At 31.8% G+C, this 21,032-nt stretch overlaps 1 protein-coding gene and 1 long non-coding RNA gene across 2 annotated transcripts; one reads left to right on the forward strand and one right to left on the reverse strand.

The window, feature by feature from the left end:
• The first annotated feature begins 15,325 nt into the window (after positions 1–15,325).
• On the forward strand, positions 15,326–18,118 carry LOC115964050 (proline transporter 1-like). The gene is made up of 8 exons (XM_031083341.1): positions 15,326–15,486; positions 15,841–16,065; positions 16,178–16,272; positions 16,354–16,540; positions 16,667–16,791; positions 16,881–17,096; positions 17,474–17,704; positions 17,803–18,118. Exons 1-8 carry the CDS (start codon positions 15,372–15,374, stop codon positions 17,950–17,952), a joined length of 1,344 nt encoding a protein of 447 aa, XP_030939201.1. The 5' UTR covers positions 15,326–15,371; the 3' UTR covers positions 17,953–18,118.
• A 537-nt stretch (positions 18,119–18,655) lies between these two features.
• LOC115964051 lies at positions 18,656–20,223 on the reverse strand. The gene is made up of 2 exons (XR_004085985.1): positions 19,448–20,223; positions 18,656–19,350 (listed from the first exon to the last, which is right to left on the reverse strand). It is a non-coding gene; the product is annotated as an uncharacterized LOC115964051 (long non-coding RNA).
• Between the last annotated feature and the right edge of the window lie 809 nt (positions 20,224–21,032).

Here is a 21,032-nt window from a genome sequence, read left to right on the forward strand (position 1 = left end):
ACCCCAGAACTCTAAAAATCTTCTTAGTACCCAAGACTATAAAATTGTGGTAATATCCAAGTACTCAACCTGATAATAAGAAACAACTATCAAAACCCATTCAATTAAATTCTAAAAGATAAGTAACATAAACTAGTCTCTGAGCACACGCTCACGCACGTGCTCAGAGACTCTTCTATTTTTGGGTAAATTTAATAATTTGCATCCATTATAATTTTGGATTACTACATTTTTCAATCACAAAAAAAACTTAGAGGGAGTGATGATCATTATGCATTTGTGGGTGAAATAATTTTTTCATTACACCCCTAGGTATTTTGTGATTGGAAAATGTAATAATCCTAAACTATAGTGAATGCAAATTATTAACCTTTACCCAAAAAATAGAAGAGCCTCAGAGGCTAGTATAGTATTTATTGATTTATAGATTAACAATTGTCATAAGAGCATCTGTTAATATGTCCATTTGAATAATTGTAGCAAAACACAACCCAAAATCAAGTTTTTTAATTGTTTTTATAAAATTTTTGTTGAATTATTTTGAAAGTTGAAACACAAATATTACACTATATATATATTGAGATAGTTACAAGCACTTTGTGTATGGAAATGTGCCAATTAAGTTACAAAACGCTTAACATTAAACAATATTCTAAGAGTACAATAATGGTAGAATAATGCTAGAGATACAAACTTTTTTATAAAAAGTTTTACAAACTACTAATGTGGTGAGTGGTTATTGGAAAATGAAAATGTGATGTTAATAGTGGGTCTAGATGAAATTCAATAAGAAGTTATCCACATCAATAGTTTGTAAAAATGTTATAAATAGTTTGTGACCATAACATTACTCATAATGATATACATCTCTATTTCAAATGAATAGTGGATACTATCATGAATTTAATTTAGCAGACATCTGCTATAATAAATGAGTTTTTTAATTATTCATTATTTACTTAGAAATATATTAATGTTAGAAATTATTACATCTACTAAGGATTAACTATTAAAACCCTTTTAGAGATGAAAAGTTAGGCTTCATTTTATAGAATAACTATTAATAAGGAATGATTATTCCCTATAATAAAAACATAACCAAACTACTGAATAGTTAAACTATATATATATATATATATATTTAGAAACTATATACTCTAGTCTAATCTAAGTGTATATGTGTGTGAAATTACTTCCTAGAGACTTGAATCCTGGCCCTTACCCTCTACACCCTACAAGCATTTATATTTGTGGAGTGACCATCGCACCAAGGATGTACGGTGGTAAACTACTACATTACAATGCTTATTACAGTCTACCAAATATGCCCTCAATGATGAAAGTAAAGTAATACTTCATAATAGAGAAATCAATAAAAATGGCATCCCATATTTTCCTAAATGAATTCGAAACGTTACTCCTATATTAATGCTATGTTCCTAAATCATAGCATAGAAATGTCACTAGCTAGCTAAAATGAAGAAGTTGCCCTATAAATAAGACCTCAAAAAGACAAAGACCAATATTCTAAAACAAATCTCATTAATCAGCAAAACATCATGAGTTGTTTCATTAGATTAGCAACAGCATCATTGCTACTTCTCTTGGTGGAAACTACGTGTGAAGGAGGATTTCTTCCAGGTAAGGTACATCTGAAAATCACTAATGATTTGGAAAATGGTTTGGTGTTGAACCTCCATTGTCAATCCAATAAGGACGACGATCCTGGAGTCCATGCACTCTCTGAAGGTGACGCGTTTGAAATTAATTTCCGCCCTAATTATTGGGGCAATACACTATTTTATTGCAGTATGGACTGGCAAGGCGCATTCCACTATTTTGACATTTATAACTTTCTCGTAGATGAAAAACGATGCGATCCAGATTGCTTATGGAGTGTAAAAGAGGCTGGCCCTTGTCTCTTCAATCATGATCTGGATGGCAATTATGAGATTTGTTACGCATGGAAATCGGTAGTCTAGTTGCTTCTTTTTGGATTTTCCTTCTCCTTTAGAATAAAGGGAAATTCCAAATTATGCAGTACTCTTTATTCTTGAATTAATATTGTGTCGAGGTTTGTTACTTGAATTAATGTGTTAAGAGTTTGTTTCCTGAATTAGTGTTATTGCTGCTATCGTTTTTCATTTCTTATATGCAAAAATGATTTAACAACCTTTTATCATAATAGTTAGGGTGAGATTCTCTCCTCTAGGTGGGAGTTTTTCTTCTCACATTAGTTGAGCCTTTCCTTACTCCGCTGCTTGTACCACGAGAGGGAGGTAGTTTTTTTCTTATCTCTGTTTGGAGCGTACAAGTAGCTACAGACTTTCAAAAAAAATTATATTATTGTTTTGAGCACTCACCATCTACTACTTTTTACTCTGCAAAAAAATATTTTATTTTTTACTCTATTTTCTAGGAAAAGAAAGTGATATAGCGAGCTTATATCTTACGAGTAGTGTAAACTTGCAAAGATAATTAGCAAGGTGGTTAGGCTGTTGTATCCTAGGAATAACGTGCAGATATTATTTGTCCAACTACATTGGATAAACCGTAGACAACACGATTTGTCTCAAGATAGTGACTTGGTACATTCCTCATCTTTGCCACCTCTTTTTGTAATATCATTTTGTGTAAATTCCAAAGAAAAGTCAAGTAATATCTCTCTTTTTGAACTATGTTGTCACGAATAACTTTATTTCTTCGCTAGCCTCATCACGTGTGCTTTGCGTGTGTGGTAAGTTTTTTTTTTTTTTAGTGAAATAATGTTTAAAAGTGAGATAAAGATATTATCCTAATTTTTAGGATTTTTTTCTCTATGTGAGAGTTGATAAAATTATGAAGGCCTAAAGTTTAGAAACCTCTTTAGAAATAAAATTATCTAACTAAAAGATATGGGTATTGTAGAGAGTTTAAGAATTTGTATGAGAATATTTTAGTACGTAAAATATTGAAAACAAAACAAAGAATCTTCTTATTAATGATACTAGATTCATCACATGCACTTTGCGTGTTCGGGTGTGCCACATGGCTCTTTTTTATTTTAGGTTTAATGAAATAATGTTTAAAAGTGAGATAAAGATAGTTTCCTTATTTTTAGGGTTTTGATAAAAGTTTAAAAGCTTAAAACTTAGGAACTTTTTAAAAATAGTAAATTACTCTTTTAATCAGATTGTGTTTTTAAATTTAAAATTATTGAATTAAAAGATAGGAGTATTTTAGAGAGTTTAAGAATTTGTGTGAGGGTATTTAAGTATACAAAATGTTAAAAACTAAACAGAAAATCTTGTTATTAATAGTACTAACCTTATCACATGCGCTTTGTGTGTGCGATGAAGCTTTTTTTTGTTGGTTTAGTGTCATAATTTTCTTTTCTTCTTCTTCTTCTTCTTCTTTTTTAAGACATTGATTAGTAGAAGAGTGTCCTATTTTGTAGGTATTTTATTTTTAAGTGGAGTTGAAGATATATTTTTACTGGGTTGTTTTTAAGTTTTTTCCCTATTAAAACATAAGGTTTAAGAGTATTTTTAAACCATATAAAAGTCCAGTCCAAAGAGAAGAATCTCTCTCTCTCTCTCTCTCTCTCTCTCTCTCTCTCTCTCTCTCTCTCTCTCTCTCTCTCTCTCTCTCTCTCTCTCTCTCTTTCTTTCTTAAGGGTACATATATTTGGGTGAACATGAACATTAAAACAAAAGAACTATGTGTTGTAGTTTTTATTTTTTAGGGTGATTGGGACTGTGAGGGCTTTAGGTGATGGGAGCAGAGGCTTTGGATGATGCAGTGGCTTAGAGTGGTTCAGTAAGAAAATCCCATCCCCATTTCTCCCACATGTAGAGGCAAAATTTTTCCCTAAATCCTCGTCCCATTCCCTTTTTTAGGTAGGAAAAACCCACATGAGACACCTAAGTCGAGCAATATAAATTGGGGTGAAATTTCCTTCATATCCATAACCATTAATATATATTTGGTGATCTATGGTACCAAATCAAATTTGATGAGATATTGTATCTTTCAAGAAATTTGACAAGCACAAGCTGTGTGATGGAGTATGTAAGGACCGAGTTTAGATTCCAAGCCCAAAAAAAGAATAGGCTCAAGCCCAAAAGGTCCAAAACAATGAATTTATAGAGAGTGGATTGGAAAACTGGGCTAGAATGAGTTGGATGGCTAACAAAGTGGATTCAAATGACATTAATAGAAAGGTAGATGGATTTCAACTAAAGAAAGTCATCCTCGGACAGGTCCGAGGAGATCAGTTCTTGTATATTTATCTTAGGTATGATTACACGACCATTTCCTGACTGTTACAGTGTTTTTCTTTAGATTTCTCTCTCTAATTTTCGATCCCCCCCTTTTTGTCAGGGGTCCCTTGCATTATATATCTCTCTTCTAATGATCTTGGCCGTCCATTTGTTGATTATCCAGGCCACTATTTGAGTGTTTGTCGCATTGGATACCCTTTTTGGCCCTCTGTGAGTTGGGATAGCCAATGCAGCACTATTCAAGGGTCTTCTCCACATAAATGCGGCCAGAAAGTTAGCTACATATTATTTAATGTGGTGGCAGCAGCTTTTCCTTAGATATTTCTTGGCTTCCACTCTTCTAGTGCATTTGTAATGGACGCCCCTAGCAGTGGAGTTTCCTAGAAGGTCAATTTGAGTGATAGGATATGTATTCGATCTGTGCTTGGCTTGTCCGAGGAAATATTCCCCCTCGGACCACCTTTCCTAGCCTTTCTACTTGCATGTTACTTATGGGACTTTGAACTTAATACTCTCACTATTGTTTATCCGTCCTTGGACCAATCAACGTCCTTGGCCAAAACCCAAGGCCCAGTATACAAATTTGGGCCCTTATCCTTACAGAGTACATTTTGGACAGAGCTAACTAGATTTTAGCTAAAAAATTCAATTAGATTTTGGACTGAGCTAACTAGATTTTAGCTAAAAAATTCAGTTATTCATGTTGAGAGGAATGCTCTATATAAGTGCTCTAAAAAAAAATCAATTTTAGCTAATCAAGTAATTAATAAATATGCTAGCTGGTGTAATGGAGTACATTTTGGACTGAGCTAACTAGATTTTAACTAAAAAATTCAATTACCTACGTTGATGGGAATGGTCTAAGGGCATGTTTGGTAGACTGTAATAGGCGCTGTAATGTAATAGTTATTCTTGTAGTTTAGTTATTCTATAGTTTGGTTATATTTTTATTACAAAAAATAATCATTCCTTATGAATAGCTATTTTTCAAAATGAGGAATAATTATTTCTCTTTAAAAGGTTGTATTAGTTTTTCCTTAGTAAGTACAATAATTTCAAAACTTAATATATTTCCAAGTAAACAAACTTTCCATATACATCTAACAATTTTAAAAATAAAAAATCATAAAAAAATAACACATATCTCTCTTAAATTTAAAAATAAAATTTTTTAAGGAATTATAATTATATGAGTAAGAAATTTCCAAAAATAAATGTTAAGTTTCATTCTAATGTTATAACTCATAACCAAACTAATGAATAAGTTTAGTTATTACATTACAACACATTTTATTCATAGTAATAAAAATTACAATTCCTGTCGTAATTCATATTCAGTGTACCAAATGTACCCTAAGTGCTCTAAAAAATTGAAAAAATATTCAATTTTAGCTAAACTAGTAATTACAGTAATAAATATGCTAGCTGGTGAATGGGGTACATTTTGGACTGAGCCAACTAGGTTTTAGCTAAAAAATTCAATTACCTATGTTTATGGAAATGGTCTAAGTGTTCTAATTTTTTTTTTTTTTTTTTTTAGAATACTAAATATTTTTAACACACATGGGGAGAGGGGAGAAGGTCGTCTAACTCTTGAATATACAGTATCGGCTTTAAATCTCTTTAACTCATACTCATTTTCCAATGTGGGAATATACAGTATCGGCTTTAAATCTCTTTAACTCATACTCATTTTCCAATGTGGGATTAACCTACTGTTTTTTCTTTCGAAAATACTAAATATTTTTAACACACACACAGGGAGAGGGGAGAATGTCTTAAAAAAACTTATAGTGGTGTATATCTAAAAGGACTTAACTCTTGAATATACAACACCGGCTTTAAACCTCTTTATCCTCACACTCATTTTCTAGTGCACATAACTTTATTTATTTATTTTCCTTTTTGAGAAGGATATGCTCTAAAAAGTTGAATGCTCTGAAAAAATCAATATTAGCTAAACTAGTATTAATTAATAAATATGCTATAGTATACTATGTGCTCATTTACCATATTCCCTACCAATCCCACCTCTGTTTATTCAGCTATTTGGCCTATGAACAATTCTTCAAAACTTCACCTTAAAAAAAAAAAAAAGTTTTACAAAAAAAAGTTTTACTTGCATTTGTTGCCCATCTTATTTTTTAAGGACAATAAACCAATAAAAATAAACCTAAGAATTAAAGAAGAATGCCATTCTACCTTTAAAACTTATGTCTTATGAACATACATAAACCTAAATAAGGATTGGGAGAGAGTCTGAGAAAAAACGAGAAATTTGAGTTTGGAATCCCATTTATTATTATTATTATTTTTTACAAGAAGCTGAAACATTTATTCATTAGAAAAGGCAAAAGTTACACAATGGCGGCTCCAAGAATTTTGTTTAGGGGGGTCATTAAAAAATTTTAATAAAAAAGAACTTAAATATATCGAATTATCAACAAAATAAAATTAATATATGAAGTTTTACAATTTTCTTCTACAAGTTTTCAAATTTTAAATTGTTATATGATAGTTCATTATGAGTAGTTATGCCCAATATGGGTAGCTATGACTATGAGGCTATGACTTTTTATTTTTATGCAATTGTTATTATCTATTTGTTATTGTTTTTATAAAATATTTTAAATTAAATGACTAAACTAAACTCATTAGCTTCGTATTAATTATTGAGACACACAACCACACTCATTCATATATAAACTTATACACTTTGTGTCTACTTAACTAGTCAAATGCTTGGACAATTACTAACTTTACAATTTTTTTTCTTAAATTTTACTAACTTTATAAAAAAAAAATTTATTATAACATGATAACAATACACACACATGTAACAAACCATCTCTATTTCCTAATTATTAAATTATATAAATTTATATTATATTTATATTGTACATACAAATGTCCACACACATCATAATTCACACAAATAGCATTATAACAAAAAGTAATACACACTATTAATATTAGACATGCTCATACACATGATATAAATTTATAAAAAAAAGTGATACTTACAATTCACAAACACTGACTCTTTACCCTTAGAGTTAGAATACTTGTAATAAGGGTGTGCAAAATTTAAGTCAGGATGTGCAAAAATATTTTTAAAAACAAATTAAAGTATTAAACTAACAAAAAATGAATAAATATTTTATATATATAATTTTTTTTTCTGAAAGTCAGGGGTTCATTTGAACCCCCGAATATAGAATAGCGCCGCCCCTGAAGTTACATCATGGCAAAGAGCTCATTCAATAAAACATAGACTCTTCTCAATCCAGGTAACAAAATCATTTATAATTCGTGCATTTTTGACTCACAAATGTGCCACGTTTTTTCAATTCTTTTTTAAGTGGTAATGTTTTTTTTTTTTTTTTTTCATACCACTGAAGGGAGAAAACAAAAGGAACAGTAGCATTACAAGATACCAACTGGAAACTGATAGCAATGGTGAATTGGCAAACGTGTTGCCACTTTAGCTACAGACCAAATATCCTTCACAACAACATGAGGAACCCAAAAAAGATCACAAAACAAGCCATTATGATTCAAGAAGCAGTAGTCTGCGAGCCTAATGCTGTCCATCCAATCCGTGGCACATTTCTTCTTAACTATCTGCAAAAGCTTTTTGCTATCACTGAGGAACAAAACATTTGGAAAACCTTGAGCTTTGGCTACCAAACCAGCTTCAATAACAGCCTCCAAAAGAGCTCCAGTAGAAGTTGTAGCAGAGGTACTTGCTACTCCAAAAAACACCTTATCTCCCTGCAAAGTTAGAGCTTCATATACAATACCATATCTACATTGCCTCCTCTTTCTAGCTGCTGCAATTTTGATGATTAGATTCCAGTTCCTGGCTGCAGGTTGCTGCCAAGTGTTGGAACAGCTGCTATCTCTTCTTCTCGGGATCTGACAGCTTGAGAGAGAGGCCTTATACCTGCAAGAAAAATTTTGAGCAATTAGAATAACTTCCATTGGATTAGGGATGATTCCTTGATGCACTACTTTGTTCCGATGGTTCCAAATAGCCCAAAGGGTAATGAAAACATCCTGTAAATAAGACATAGAGTCCAAATTTCCCAATTCATGTCTTGAAATGATTTGTTGCAGCCAATGTTGAACAGACAGGTCAGAGAAGTTTGAAGAATGGATAGCTAGAGTGGTTCCGTGCCAACACGCCCTAGTGAATGGGCAAAGAAGAAAGATATGGCTTAAACTCTCCTCTTCCTCATTACACATTGGGCAAAGATTTCCCTTGGATATACCTCTAATATGAAGATTATGAAATGTTGGCAGACAATTGTTCAACAACTTCCAAACAAAGTTACTGACTTTCAAAGGAACCTTAATTTTCCAAAACAATCTCCACCAACCTGAATGAGCTTGAAAAGAACCAGATTGGCTAGCATAATTCCTACTTAACAAGTCATAGGCTTTGTACACTTGATACTCCCCATTATTGGAGAATTTCCAACAGAGTGTGTCTTGTACAGAATCTGTCTTAGAAATAGGAATTTGAAGAATTGAGGAAGCCTGATGAAAAGGGTATAAACTCCTAACCAAATCAGCCTTCCAAGTCCTAGTATCATGATCAATCAAATCTCCCACAGAGCCAGTAGGGAGGTGATGCTGGTAAGCACTAAAGTTTGAATGGGGAAACCAATCCTTATGGTTTAGGGGAATATTAAACCCATTCCCAACCCTCCATATCCCTTCTCTCAAAAAAGGATGATCTACTTTGATGATGTTTCTCCAAACCCATGAATGATGCGGTTTAGCTCTATAATTCTGAATTGAACTATTAGGAAAATATCTAGCCTTGACAGTTTTAGCAAGGAGAGAGTTAGGATTCTGACATAACCTCCAATATTGCTTGCTAAGCATAGCCTGGTTCAAGGTTTTGAATTTCTTAAGCCCCAAACCACCCATTCTCCTAGGTTGACAAATCCTATCCCAATTAATGAGATACAATTTCCTTTCTCCATAATCATGACCCCACCAAAAAGCACGAATAATAGAGTCCATTTTACCACACACAGCATCAGGAACTTTAAAATTAAGTTTAAAAATATGATATAGAACACATCACAATAGATGCAAGCATGACAAAATTAAGTTTATAAAAATATGATATAGAACACATCACAATAGATGCAATCATTACAAAATAAATCATAGAATAATTCAATAATTTAAGGATATAACTGGTTAGTGATATTTATACACTGCCAAACCCCATGACATGATAGGCCTAAGCTTTTACTCAAATTCTTCCTAGATTTTTTTCATTGCCAGCTTGTTCATTGTTTTGGATTTTTTTTTTTACCAAATCAAAATTAGCGGCAACTAGAATCTAGATCTTGAAATTGGAGTCCAATCAATTGAATGGCCGACTCGTTCTGTCATTACCGATATATATCGACCTCCCACAAAATGGTGTCGTTCACTCTCATGAGTTTACGTGCATGTCCTTCTCAAAAAAGAAAATAAATAAATAAATAAAGTTACGTGCATATCCCAGTTAACATTCAAAACGGTAAGACTTTACTATGGTGGGCGCGCGCGTGCACACACACACATATATATATATATATATTCAAATTTTAATACATCTAGTTTATCAAAAAAAAAATTTTAATACATCTATTATTGAATCATATTATTTTTCTATATTCTCCACACTTGTAAAATTTCAATATGATCAAAAATTAATAACTATGTTATCAATTAATTATTTAAAATCAAGTTTTTGTAGTTTAAAATAATGTATAAAATATGAGTTTATGGATCGAATAGTAAATAACATATAATTGATATGAAAAATTAGTATACATGTTAAGAACATATAGAACATATAATCCAATGATAAAATTTTTAAAATATAATTGTGTAACATTATTTAGAGTTACAACATTTGTAACTTAAGCTGAATCCATATAATATATGCATGTTAAAGATATTAAAGATATTAATGTTCCATCAATTATATTATACTAGTTCAGATTTATTATATTTAATCCTATTTTTTTAAAATGTAATATCTTTTTTTTAATATAAGATAGAATTTCTACTTTAGTATAATCTAAGTATATATATGTGTGAAACTCCATCTTGGAGACTTGAACTCTAACTCTTGCCCCCCACATCTCACAAGTATTTATATTTATGGAGTGACCATCGCACCATGGTATGCAATGGTTAAAATGTAATATCTTACAATGGTGGGGCATGATATTCAAGATTTTTTTTTTAAAAGAAATTATTCAGGATATTAATGTAATACATTTCTATCCGTGTTGATTTAAAATAAGGTATAAATGCAAAGAGGTCTCTTGTGATATGGGTCATTCTCAAACACACAGTTTTTGTGCTACAAAATTGACTTATTAAATCCTTCTAGTATGTAAAATAACACAGTTGATCACTCAATAAAAAGTTTTCAATTTCAGTAAAATAAACGGATTTCAAACAGACCTTTGTGAGCACAATAATTGATTATCGTCTAATACATGTATCCACGTGGTCAATTGTATTATTTTAGGCAAAACTTAGATACAATTTTTTAAATGCAATAACTTAGGTTACCTAATTAAATTCAACATCATAGTTGTAAAATAAAAAAATAAAAAAATGCTATTCCTTTCAATGATAATTAAATTGAATCATATGGCTCATTAGTCAATAGACTCAATACAATCACATTATTTAATTTAATTGAGGAATCAAAGGTATTTCACCTAAAGAATTATACCTTAGTTTTACCCTTATTTTAAAGGGCGTGGCTTCTGTCTAGTGTCTCCAGTGCATTGGACCTACTGTGATTATAACACATGTCCGAAAATGGGCAGGTGTCATGATTGCAACGGGTCTAGTATCACAGGACATTGGACAGAAGCTACACTCTATTTTAAATACCATTAAGGATTTAAAAAGACAATTTTGTAATACATAAAATGTGTTTGATAATGTCACATACCATAGAGGGCTAGCTTAATCATATAGGCAACTTAGGCAATCGTCTAACCCCTCCTTTATTAATTAATATAATATTAATTTATATGTCATAAATTTTTTATTAAGGTTGTTTCAAAAATAATAATAATTAAGACCCCTTCCATTAGCCAATAGAATGCATTTAATAAATCGACACGTTTACACCTTATCTTTTTTTAGTAGTGCTACGGGTACTACAACTTTTACTATATTGAGATTACAAATTGATGTGCAACTAATTAGGTAATTTAAATATTCATTTTTAAGTGGTCATTTGAGACTCTACAGTCGGTGCTTAAAAATCAAATTACGTGTACAAAATGAAGGTAGTCCAGCTTCTTAACGCTTGGTCTTAGTTTGGACTATATGTTGCTTTCCACTAACTTACATTAAAGAATAAGTCATAGTATTTATATATTTATGTCAGCAAATTTAGATGGTAAATTAAGTCTAACTCAATGATTCTTAAAAAACAAAAACAAGAGTTCTGACTCAATAGCCGTTGAAATAGCGATGGAACATGATCATGTATTAAAAAAGAGATGCCATGTTATGATGATGTTATGACCCAAAATAAATCAATTAAATTTCATTTTAAATCCTATTATTTCTAAACGTACCAAAATTAAATCCTAAACTTTTGAAAAGAAAAAAAAATAAAAAATTTTAGAATCAAAATTGATGTAATACTTTATGCACAAGAGGCAATACAAACATTCTGTTTCCAAAATCAAACTTTTCAATCCACCCCAACAAAAAAGTTGTACTTTCCTTTAATCCTTTGATTAGAAACAAATTTCGAATATTCTTTTGAAAACTGTAAATGGATGGCTAAGAACAATGCGTACACATCTTGTTCTACTGCCCACTAATACATTCCTTTCCAATGTTACGTTGGAAATTTGTCTCCAATTGCATTAGCCATCCTTACTATTTTAATTTTTTTTATGAGAAACTTTTATCTTTATTAAGAAGAAGATAAATTCAGTACATCATGAGTTACGACTAACTCAATTAGCAATGGATTTTCTTCTATTTATATTATATAATTATCAAAATAATATAATTCTTTGACAAATTTTGCCAATAAATATGCAGGTTTATTGTCTTGTTACTTCATGTGGGAAATTTGAACTGATCTAAAATCTTTAAGCTTGTGAGCTAGACCAACCAGAACATTGAAAACAACCATAGCAGGAGTATATAAACCTAGAACACTGTCAGTCACTATCTTGGAATCAGCTTCAACTATTACATCCCTTATACAAACATCCCAAGCAAAGGCCACCCCGATTTCCATAGCTTTCGCCATCAGCCATCTTTTTGTCCAACATCTAAGCCTTTTCTTTCTTTTTATTTTTTTGATTTCTTTTTCATATATTTTATTCGACGAAATTTTTTTTTCATTAATAAGCTAACTGAAATCCACTTTTATTTATATATATATATATATATATATATATATATATATATATATATTATGGTAAATCTTTATTTAATGGTGATGTACCAATTTTAAAAGTTTACTTTATTGCTTTTCAAAAATTTAAGGTTTAATTTAATATTTTTAGAATTATAGTATTTAATTTTGATTATTTTTAAATTATAAGATTTAAAATGAAATTGAAAAAAAAAAATGCGGGAACTTGGGGGCAGGTGGGCACGCATATAAGCCGAGTTTTGCGCACAGAAGAAAGAGCTTACACTCATTGACGCCTGATTATATAATTATAAGGACAGCACGTGGAATCTTTGTCAAACCCAGTAAATTAAATTATGAATAATGCTAATTTTTAAAAAAAAAGGTTATTAAAAGGTAAACAAGGAGAAAGAAATTAATGGATATAAAAAGCTTAATAGATGTAACCCCGGAGCCCACCCAATGCATAATGCATTCTTGGGGAGTTATTACCTTGGGAGTATATAATTAAGACCTTAATATAACACATTACTTGTGTAATATAAATTCTCTAATTAATTTTAAAAAAATATTTCTCAAATTTGATCTAGATCTATGAAATTAAAAAATCTAAGGTACAACGCTTAAACTTTTTCTAAGTTTTACTTTAATATCAAATATAAGGACATGATACTAGAAAAGTATGGAGGACCCAAATGATATCGGCATGAAGAATGCAAGATGGCTAGATATATGATTTTCAATGGGCTTGTTGAAGTTTCGGACACTCCTGTGTCAAGACACCACTTAATGCCAAAGTTTAAGTATATAGATTTTTTTTTTTGTTTTTTTTTTTTTGCTAATAAAGTATATAGATTTGATTTTAGTTCCACTATGTATATTAATTCTCAAATTCTTTTTGAATCAAAAAAAAAAAAAAAAATTCTAAAATTTTTTATTTATTTATATGGGTCCCACAATGGAGGACCCAACTGATATCGGCCTGAAGATTGCAGGATGACTAGGTATATGATTTTTGATTGAGCTTGCTGAAGTTTCGAACACTCCTATGTCAAGACACCACTTAATGCCAAAAGTTTAAGTATATAGATTTGATTTAGTCCCACTATGTATATAAATTTTCAAATTCTTATTAATTTTTTTTTTAAAAAAAACTCAAATTCTTTATTTTTATGGGCCCCACTATGGAGGACCCAATTGATATCATCATGAAGAATGCAGGATGACTAGATATATGATTTTCGATTGGGCTTGCTGAAGTTTCAGACACTCCTATGTCAAGACACCACTTAATGCCAAAGTTCAAGTATATAGATTTTATTTAGTCCCACTATGTATATAAATTTTCAAATTCTTATTAAATTAAAAAAAAAATCACAAATTCTTTATTTTTATGGGTCCTACTATGGATGACCCAACTGACATTGTCATGAAGAATGCGGGATGACTAGATATATGTTTTTTGATTGGGTTTGCTGAAGTTTCGGACACCCCCATATCAAGACACCACTTAATGCCAAAGTTTAAGTATATAGATTTGATTCAGTCTTACTATGTATATATATTATTTCTCGAATTCTTATTGTAGGTACTTAAGAATTTTTGGCTTTGGTTTTGGCTTTGGCTTTGGCTTTTTTTGGCTTGATTGCCTTGCCTTACCTTGACTTGAATTCTTTGTCCCACATTGGAAAGATAGCTTTCCTCTTTCTACCTTATAAGGGATGAACTAATGAGAAAGAGTACCACTAGTTTGATTGATCCTTTTATTGTAGGTACTCAAGAATTTTTGCCTTTGACTTTGGCTTTTTTGGCTTAATTGCCTTGGCTTGGCTTGGCTTGGCATGAATTCTTTGTCCCACATTGGAACCAATGAGAAATAGTACCACTAGTTTGGTTCCTTTTTTGCCTTTGGCTTTGGCTTTGGCTTTGGCTTTTTTGGCTTGATTGCCTTGCCTTACCTTGGCTTGAATTTTTTGTCCCACATTGGAAAGATAGCTTTCCTCTTTCTACCTTATAAGGGATGAACCAATGAGAAAGAGAGCAAAAAAAGCCAAAGCCAAAACCAAAGCCAAAAATTCTTGAGTACCTACACTAATTAAATAAAAAAAATTTCAAATTCTTTATTTATAGAGAAGTGTCACATCCACAATATTTTCACAACAAATCCTATGTGGTAAGTAGTTATTGGTTTTAATTTTGAATTCACAACTTAAAATTACTTTTCTGGCCATCCATAAAAACCAATAATAACGTACTATTTAGGATTTATAGTGAAAATATTATGAACATAATATTTCTCTTATTTATATTTCATGTTCACTCACATGTATATTTAACAATTAAGACAGCCTTTTTCACAATTTGTTAAATTGTCACTCACACTGTCACACATCTATCCTTTTTCACAATTTGTTAAATTGTTCACTCACACGTCTATCCTTTTCACTGATCGCTCAGATTGGACTCCCCGAGTCCAATAATTTGAAGTACTTGTTCTAATGACGACAGCTTGATGTCACATTTATGAGTTCCTGAATTAGAAAGTCTATTCTCACCATGTTATCACTTATCATTGTAAAAGAAAGCCTGTACTAAGTCTCAGAAATATTTCTCAAAAAAAAAAAAAAAAGAAAAAAAGTCTCAGAAATAAATTGGGATCCAAGGTTGCTAGCAACTCCATAGGAGCAATGGCAACCCGGGAAGAAACAAGTTATATAGAAGCTTTCATTACCGAACAAGGTCCAATAATGAGCAGTGTAAAACATGAAAATGGTCTTACATCTGCTCATACCATAGACCATGGTATGTTTACTCTATATTCAACTCAACCGGCTTTTCACGTCATGTTTAGTTATACATGAGATTATACTAAGCCCTCCACATCTGGGTTTCTTCTCAGCTGTTTTTACGCAACTTCTATTTGAATCTGTTCTAATTTTACATTCTTCTGTATGATAAAAGGCCTTAAGTGGATTTTATAGCATAGAACTAAGTCAAATAACGAATAGTGAAAGCATAAACATGGTATGTTCTCTATATTCAGAGATTTACAGTTTTATATAAAAAGGATTATATTAAGCCCTACTCTATTTAAATAGGCTACAAATGCATCAAGGTTTTGTTTCTTCACTATCATTAATTGATATGAATTTACAGATTCCTGGCAACAAGTTGGGTTGCTGCTGGTGACAAGCTTCAACTGCGGATACATATTGAGTTTTTCAAATCTTATGTTGGTGCCTCTGGGTTGGACTTGGGGTATCATATGTCTGGTTGTTGTGGGTCTCTACACTGCCTATGCTAACTGGCTCTTGGCCGCTTTTCACTTCATCAATGGCCAGAGGTTCATTAGATACAGAGATCTTATGGGCTTTCTTTTTGGTGAGTTTTATCACAAATTAACAAAAATTTACAAGGATATATGTCTTTAATGTCCTGGTTGTCAAAAAAGTCAAATACAAGGCATTAAACTATTTGTTTCTTTGTTTTCAAGGCAGAGAAATGTATCATATCACCTGGGTGTTCCAATACTTGACTATTCTTCTAACAAACATGGGTTTCATTCTCCTCGGTGGTAAAGCGCTTAAGGTAATTAATAATTTCAAGCATAGTATGTTGCTTGTTTTTGTGTACTAAAGTACCAATTCTTGAATGTTTCACTGGAAGCAGGAGATCAATTCAGAATTTAGTGATTCACCCTTGAGGCTCCAATTTTACATCATCATCACTGGAGCAGCCTACTTCTTATTCGCATTTCTCATTCCAACTATGTCAGCAATGAGAAGATGGCTAGGAATCTCTACTATCCTCACCTTCACTTACATTATCATCCTTCTTGTGGTACTAGTTAAGGACGGTAGATATACTTTGCCTTTGGCCTATTTTGTCCTTGAAATGTTTTTAACAATGATCTTGCATTGCGGAAGCCTTGTTACCATCTACATGCTTTGCTTAAACATTAATTTGTTGCAATTTTGGGCAGGGAAATCTAACAAAAACAAGGATTATAAGATTCATGGAAGTAAATTAGACAAGGTGTTCAATGGCTTTGGTGCAATTTCAGCCATTATTGTCTGTAACACCTCCGGCCTGCTACTCGAAATACAGGTTAGTATAGTAATGTAGACAGATTATGAAGAGGAAGTTCATCTCAAAATCTATAATTCACCATTAAGCTTTCTATATTCACTCTGCAGTCAACTTTGCGCAAGCCAGCAGTCGAGAACATGAGAAAAGCCTTATATACTCAATACACTGCTGGGCTCTTAGTTTACTATGGTGTAAGCATCGTAGGTTACTGGGCTTATGGTTCAGCAGTATCCACATACCTTCCTGAAGAACTAAGCGGTCCCAAATGGGTCAAGATTGTCATCAACTTTGCTACCTTTCTACAGTCTATAGTGTCCCAGCATGTAAGATATATAGTTTAATTTCTTTTTAAGGTTAGGCTCAGATTTAACCATACTCATGACAGGAAAGGCCACCTCTAAGTCATTTTCTAGTAAGCCTTAGGTTATGGGAAAATTACTAAAGAACTTGACCTTCAAGGCAAAGGACCCCATAAAGCCTTTTGCAAAATTTCTATTATTATTACTACCAATCTTCTACTTGAAGTTTATGCTTTGTTGAAACGTTACAATTATAATTTTTCCAGTACACAAAATTCAAAGTCCAAAAAAGGCTAAAAGATAGCAAACTATATGAACAGTCATTATGATTAAATTGCTGTAATGACTTAACGGGGACCTTTCAACTGAAGTCTGATTCATTGTGTTGATAATGAAAATAGACGTTTCTTGCACCAATTCATGAGACCCTTGATACAAACTTCCTCAAGCTTGATGAAAGTATGGATTCGAAAGAAAACATCAAACGTAGATTCTACATGCGAGCAGTCCTCTTCTCATTTAACACATTCGTGACAGCAGCTTTTCCTTTCATGGGGGACTTTGTGGACTTGTTTGGATCATTTTCCCTCATACCTATAACCTTTGTGTTCCCAAGTATGATTTTTCTCAAGGTAACTAGCCTTTCCTGGACTGCTTTGATTTTACTTATGAAAGATATAAAAGAAGCAATAAGTAAAACTAAATTATATTTACTCTATCCCTGTGACAGGTCAAAGGAAATACATCCAGAGTAGAAAAGAAGGGGTGGCATTGGTCCAACATTATTCTTTTTTCTCTACTTGCCGTTGTAACCACAGTTTCTGCAGTTCGGTTGATTGTTAACGATGTTCAGCAGTATAGTTTCTTTGCAAATACATGAATATATGTAATTCGTTACAAGTACTATATATATTTAATAACCAAGAGTTAGATAAATGACAAAATTGACTGATGTGAAGTCCCTTGTTTAAAGATAAAATGTTCAAGTAACAACTCTGTTAAAGATGGCAGGAGAATTGAAAATATTGTAAGGCAGTGTTCCATTAGATGATGGTCTTCTATACACAACTCTTTGAAATAAAATCAAAAAAATGTTGATGAGTTCATTTGCTACTAAAATAAAGTATACAACACTACAAGACTTAGTAGTAGATTTGTTATGGTAATGAGCTATCATTAGACACAAACTCATAGTGATAGAAATTATAGATAATAACAACGTATTTACTTGCTGAACTAATGTTAAAGACATCCCATAATCCCAAAATCCTATAGAATGGATCCATTTGTGGCAATTTTATGAGCTTTTTTCCTAGATGCTTATTTGCTGAAAGTTGGTTAAAGTGTAGATGTATCTAGAAAAGGTGAAGCTTTAAACTGTACACAAACAAATAAACTAAAAGCCGATAAAAAAATGTTGTTGGCAAGCTAAATCATCTTAGTAGAAATCTTAGAATGCAAGTCAGAAGCATCTAAGCAATTGTAGTGACTAGTGACACAAATGATCATCATTAAAAATGCTGAAAGTTAGGGCCATATTGAGATCTTCTGCCAGCAAACAATGAACCTGTTTTGCCAGAATAAACAGTGGGTAATGGACCTTTTCAGTTATCAGATACAAAACTGCAAAATTCAGTTTTCATTGAAGACCATCCTAACATTCATTTTTCTACTTCTCAATCAATTACATCTACCCCTACCAAATTCATGTTGCTAAATCTTTCTAGAACATCCCAGAGAGGCATCATTATTCTTTAGTAAAATAACATAAATCTCTAAGACAAACTTTCTGAGTCCCAGCACTTGAGGATAAATTTTCTAGTGAAAGACCTTATTTGTGTCTTTTAATATTGCTTAAAACAGAATGTTCACTTAGACTCTTAGACTTTAGAGCCTATAAACATGAGACAAAGGAACCCTTTTATAAATTTCATCTTCTAGATAACTATGACCAGGGCTTTCAAGTTCTCTGAAATCAAGGTACCAACACTATACAAACTCTCTTAAACTGAGATGGTGTTGACCAATATTTTAAAGCAAACAATCATTAACAAACATCCCCAGTAAGCATAGCTACATCCTACATAAGGATATCCCAGTGCTTGAGCCAAATAACTACATCCAACAAATAGTACAAGATGAGGAAGCTGGGTCATTATTACCTCCATATGAGCAACATGTAATCCTTAGGCTCACAACAATATTAGCATTAGTGTACCTTGGTATCTTTCCTGGTTCCTGAGTTAACAAAATTGATCACTGATAACCAAACTAATACCTGCCAAGGACGTCCAATGATAATAAAAAAACACAAATGAGAACAGAATCCAATGTGTTGCAAAGCAGAAGATTAAATACAATCAGAAAGAACTAACCACTCCATGAATTTTAAACAGCAAGAGTTTTCTTTTCACACAGCAATGATGACTTGTGGCACACTTACTATAGTCCTCAAAGTTTTGCTATAAGTCCCTCAAGGTTCAGTTCTTGATTTCAATTCCATGATCTTTGCAATTAATCTCAACCCAACTGCACCCATGAAGCTTAATCACACTTCTCTCCTTCATTTCTTGCCAAACCCTTTTGTCCTCCTCACAGTGCTCACACCACCAACTCAGTAGTCAAAAAAACAGCATTTTTCTCCAGCATCCTATAAAAAATAGCACGCGCTGTGTACCTTTATATCTACATAAACCAACATTTTCCACATTCCCTACCGGAATCTCATCAATCAAATCGCAGGCATTCACCATATGGTCCAAATCCTCCCCGCGAGCCAAGCAAATCTCTTTCACCCATTTCATCAAACACTCCATGTGTCGTCTTTAATGCACCACATTTACCATACATATCAATCAAAGCATTCATAACCGGAACACACCCATTTTCACAAAGGGTCCGTGGACCTCAATTCCATGACAAAGATCATTTAGAGTGGCACGTAACGCGAGTTAAGCAAACACGGGTTGGCAAAACGTTCGAACGTGAACTTTTATTGATTGAACACGAAGCAACGAAAGTCTTAGAAAAGGCTCGGATGGCACGGTTGAAGAGAGAGTGATTTGGATGAGCAAGATTTTAGCAGAGAAGCAGCAATGACTGCTTTGTTATTTTGGATGGTTTTTGAGAGCTATCTTCTGTTGCATCTCAATGCTTGGGTTTTCTGAAAGTTAGTTTAACCGTTATTTTACTGTTATATTAAATTTTTTTTTTTTAATTTAAAAAAACACAATTATTTTACTGTTATTTACCGGTTTTTCTTTATTGCTCCATTTGTTTTTGCTTGAAATATATGAAATCTATAAATCTATATATATATAATAATAATAGGTAAAACTAGAGAAAATCTAATTAGATTTAAAATTAAAATTCAATTAAAGTCTAATTTTACATCACGTGTCTCATCTAATCTAAGTTTTTAAATTTTTGTGCCAAGTGAGTTAATTCAATTAAAAATTAGATTTCAATTAGAGTTTAATTTTGCTACATGTGTCCCATCTAATCTAAATTTTTTTAATTTTTATGTCAAATGAGTTAATTTAGTGTAAAAAATGAGAAGTCTAATATAAGTAAACCGTACCAAAAAAAAAAATTGTTTTTTTTTTTTAACTAAAAACAATTCAAGTTTATAAGTCATCTATATATACTAGCTTGTAACCCTATGCATATGCATGAATACACTTAAAAATATACAATAAGATGCATAATATAATTCCTATATATATAATTTAAATACTATTGATAGTCATTTTTATATTTTGTTAATTCTTTTAAAAAATTTGTAAGGATATTATTAGCTATAAAATGTAAATTGATTATTATTATGAAACACTTTTTTTTTTACTATTCATATATTCCAGACTCTTTGGTTTTTGTACTTAATAACTCACTTGGATGAATATTTATGATGTGCTCCCACATTTGATTCTAAAATTAAGAAATAAAACTCTTTAAGAATAA

This window comes from Quercus lobata, chromosome 10 (assembly GCF_001633185.2).
Source record: "Quercus lobata isolate SW786 chromosome 10, ValleyOak3.0 Primary Assembly, whole genome shotgun sequence".
NCBI classification, from domain to species: domain Eukaryota; kingdom Viridiplantae; phylum Streptophyta; class Magnoliopsida; order Fagales; family Fagaceae; genus Quercus; species Quercus lobata.

Coding starts and splice junctions, on each gene's coding strand:
- LOC115964050 (XM_031083341.1), top strand. CDS start 15,372: ATGGCAACCCGGGAAGAAACAAGTTATATAGAAGCTTTCATTACCGAA. Junction 16,792..16,880: donor GCCTGCTACTCGAAATACAG/GTTAGTATAGTA, acceptor TTCACTCTGCAG/TCAACTTTGCGCAAGCCAGC. Junction 17,705..17,802: donor CAAGTATGATTTTTCTCAAG/GTAACTAGCCTT, acceptor TCCCTGTGACAG/GTCAAAGGAAATACATCCAG.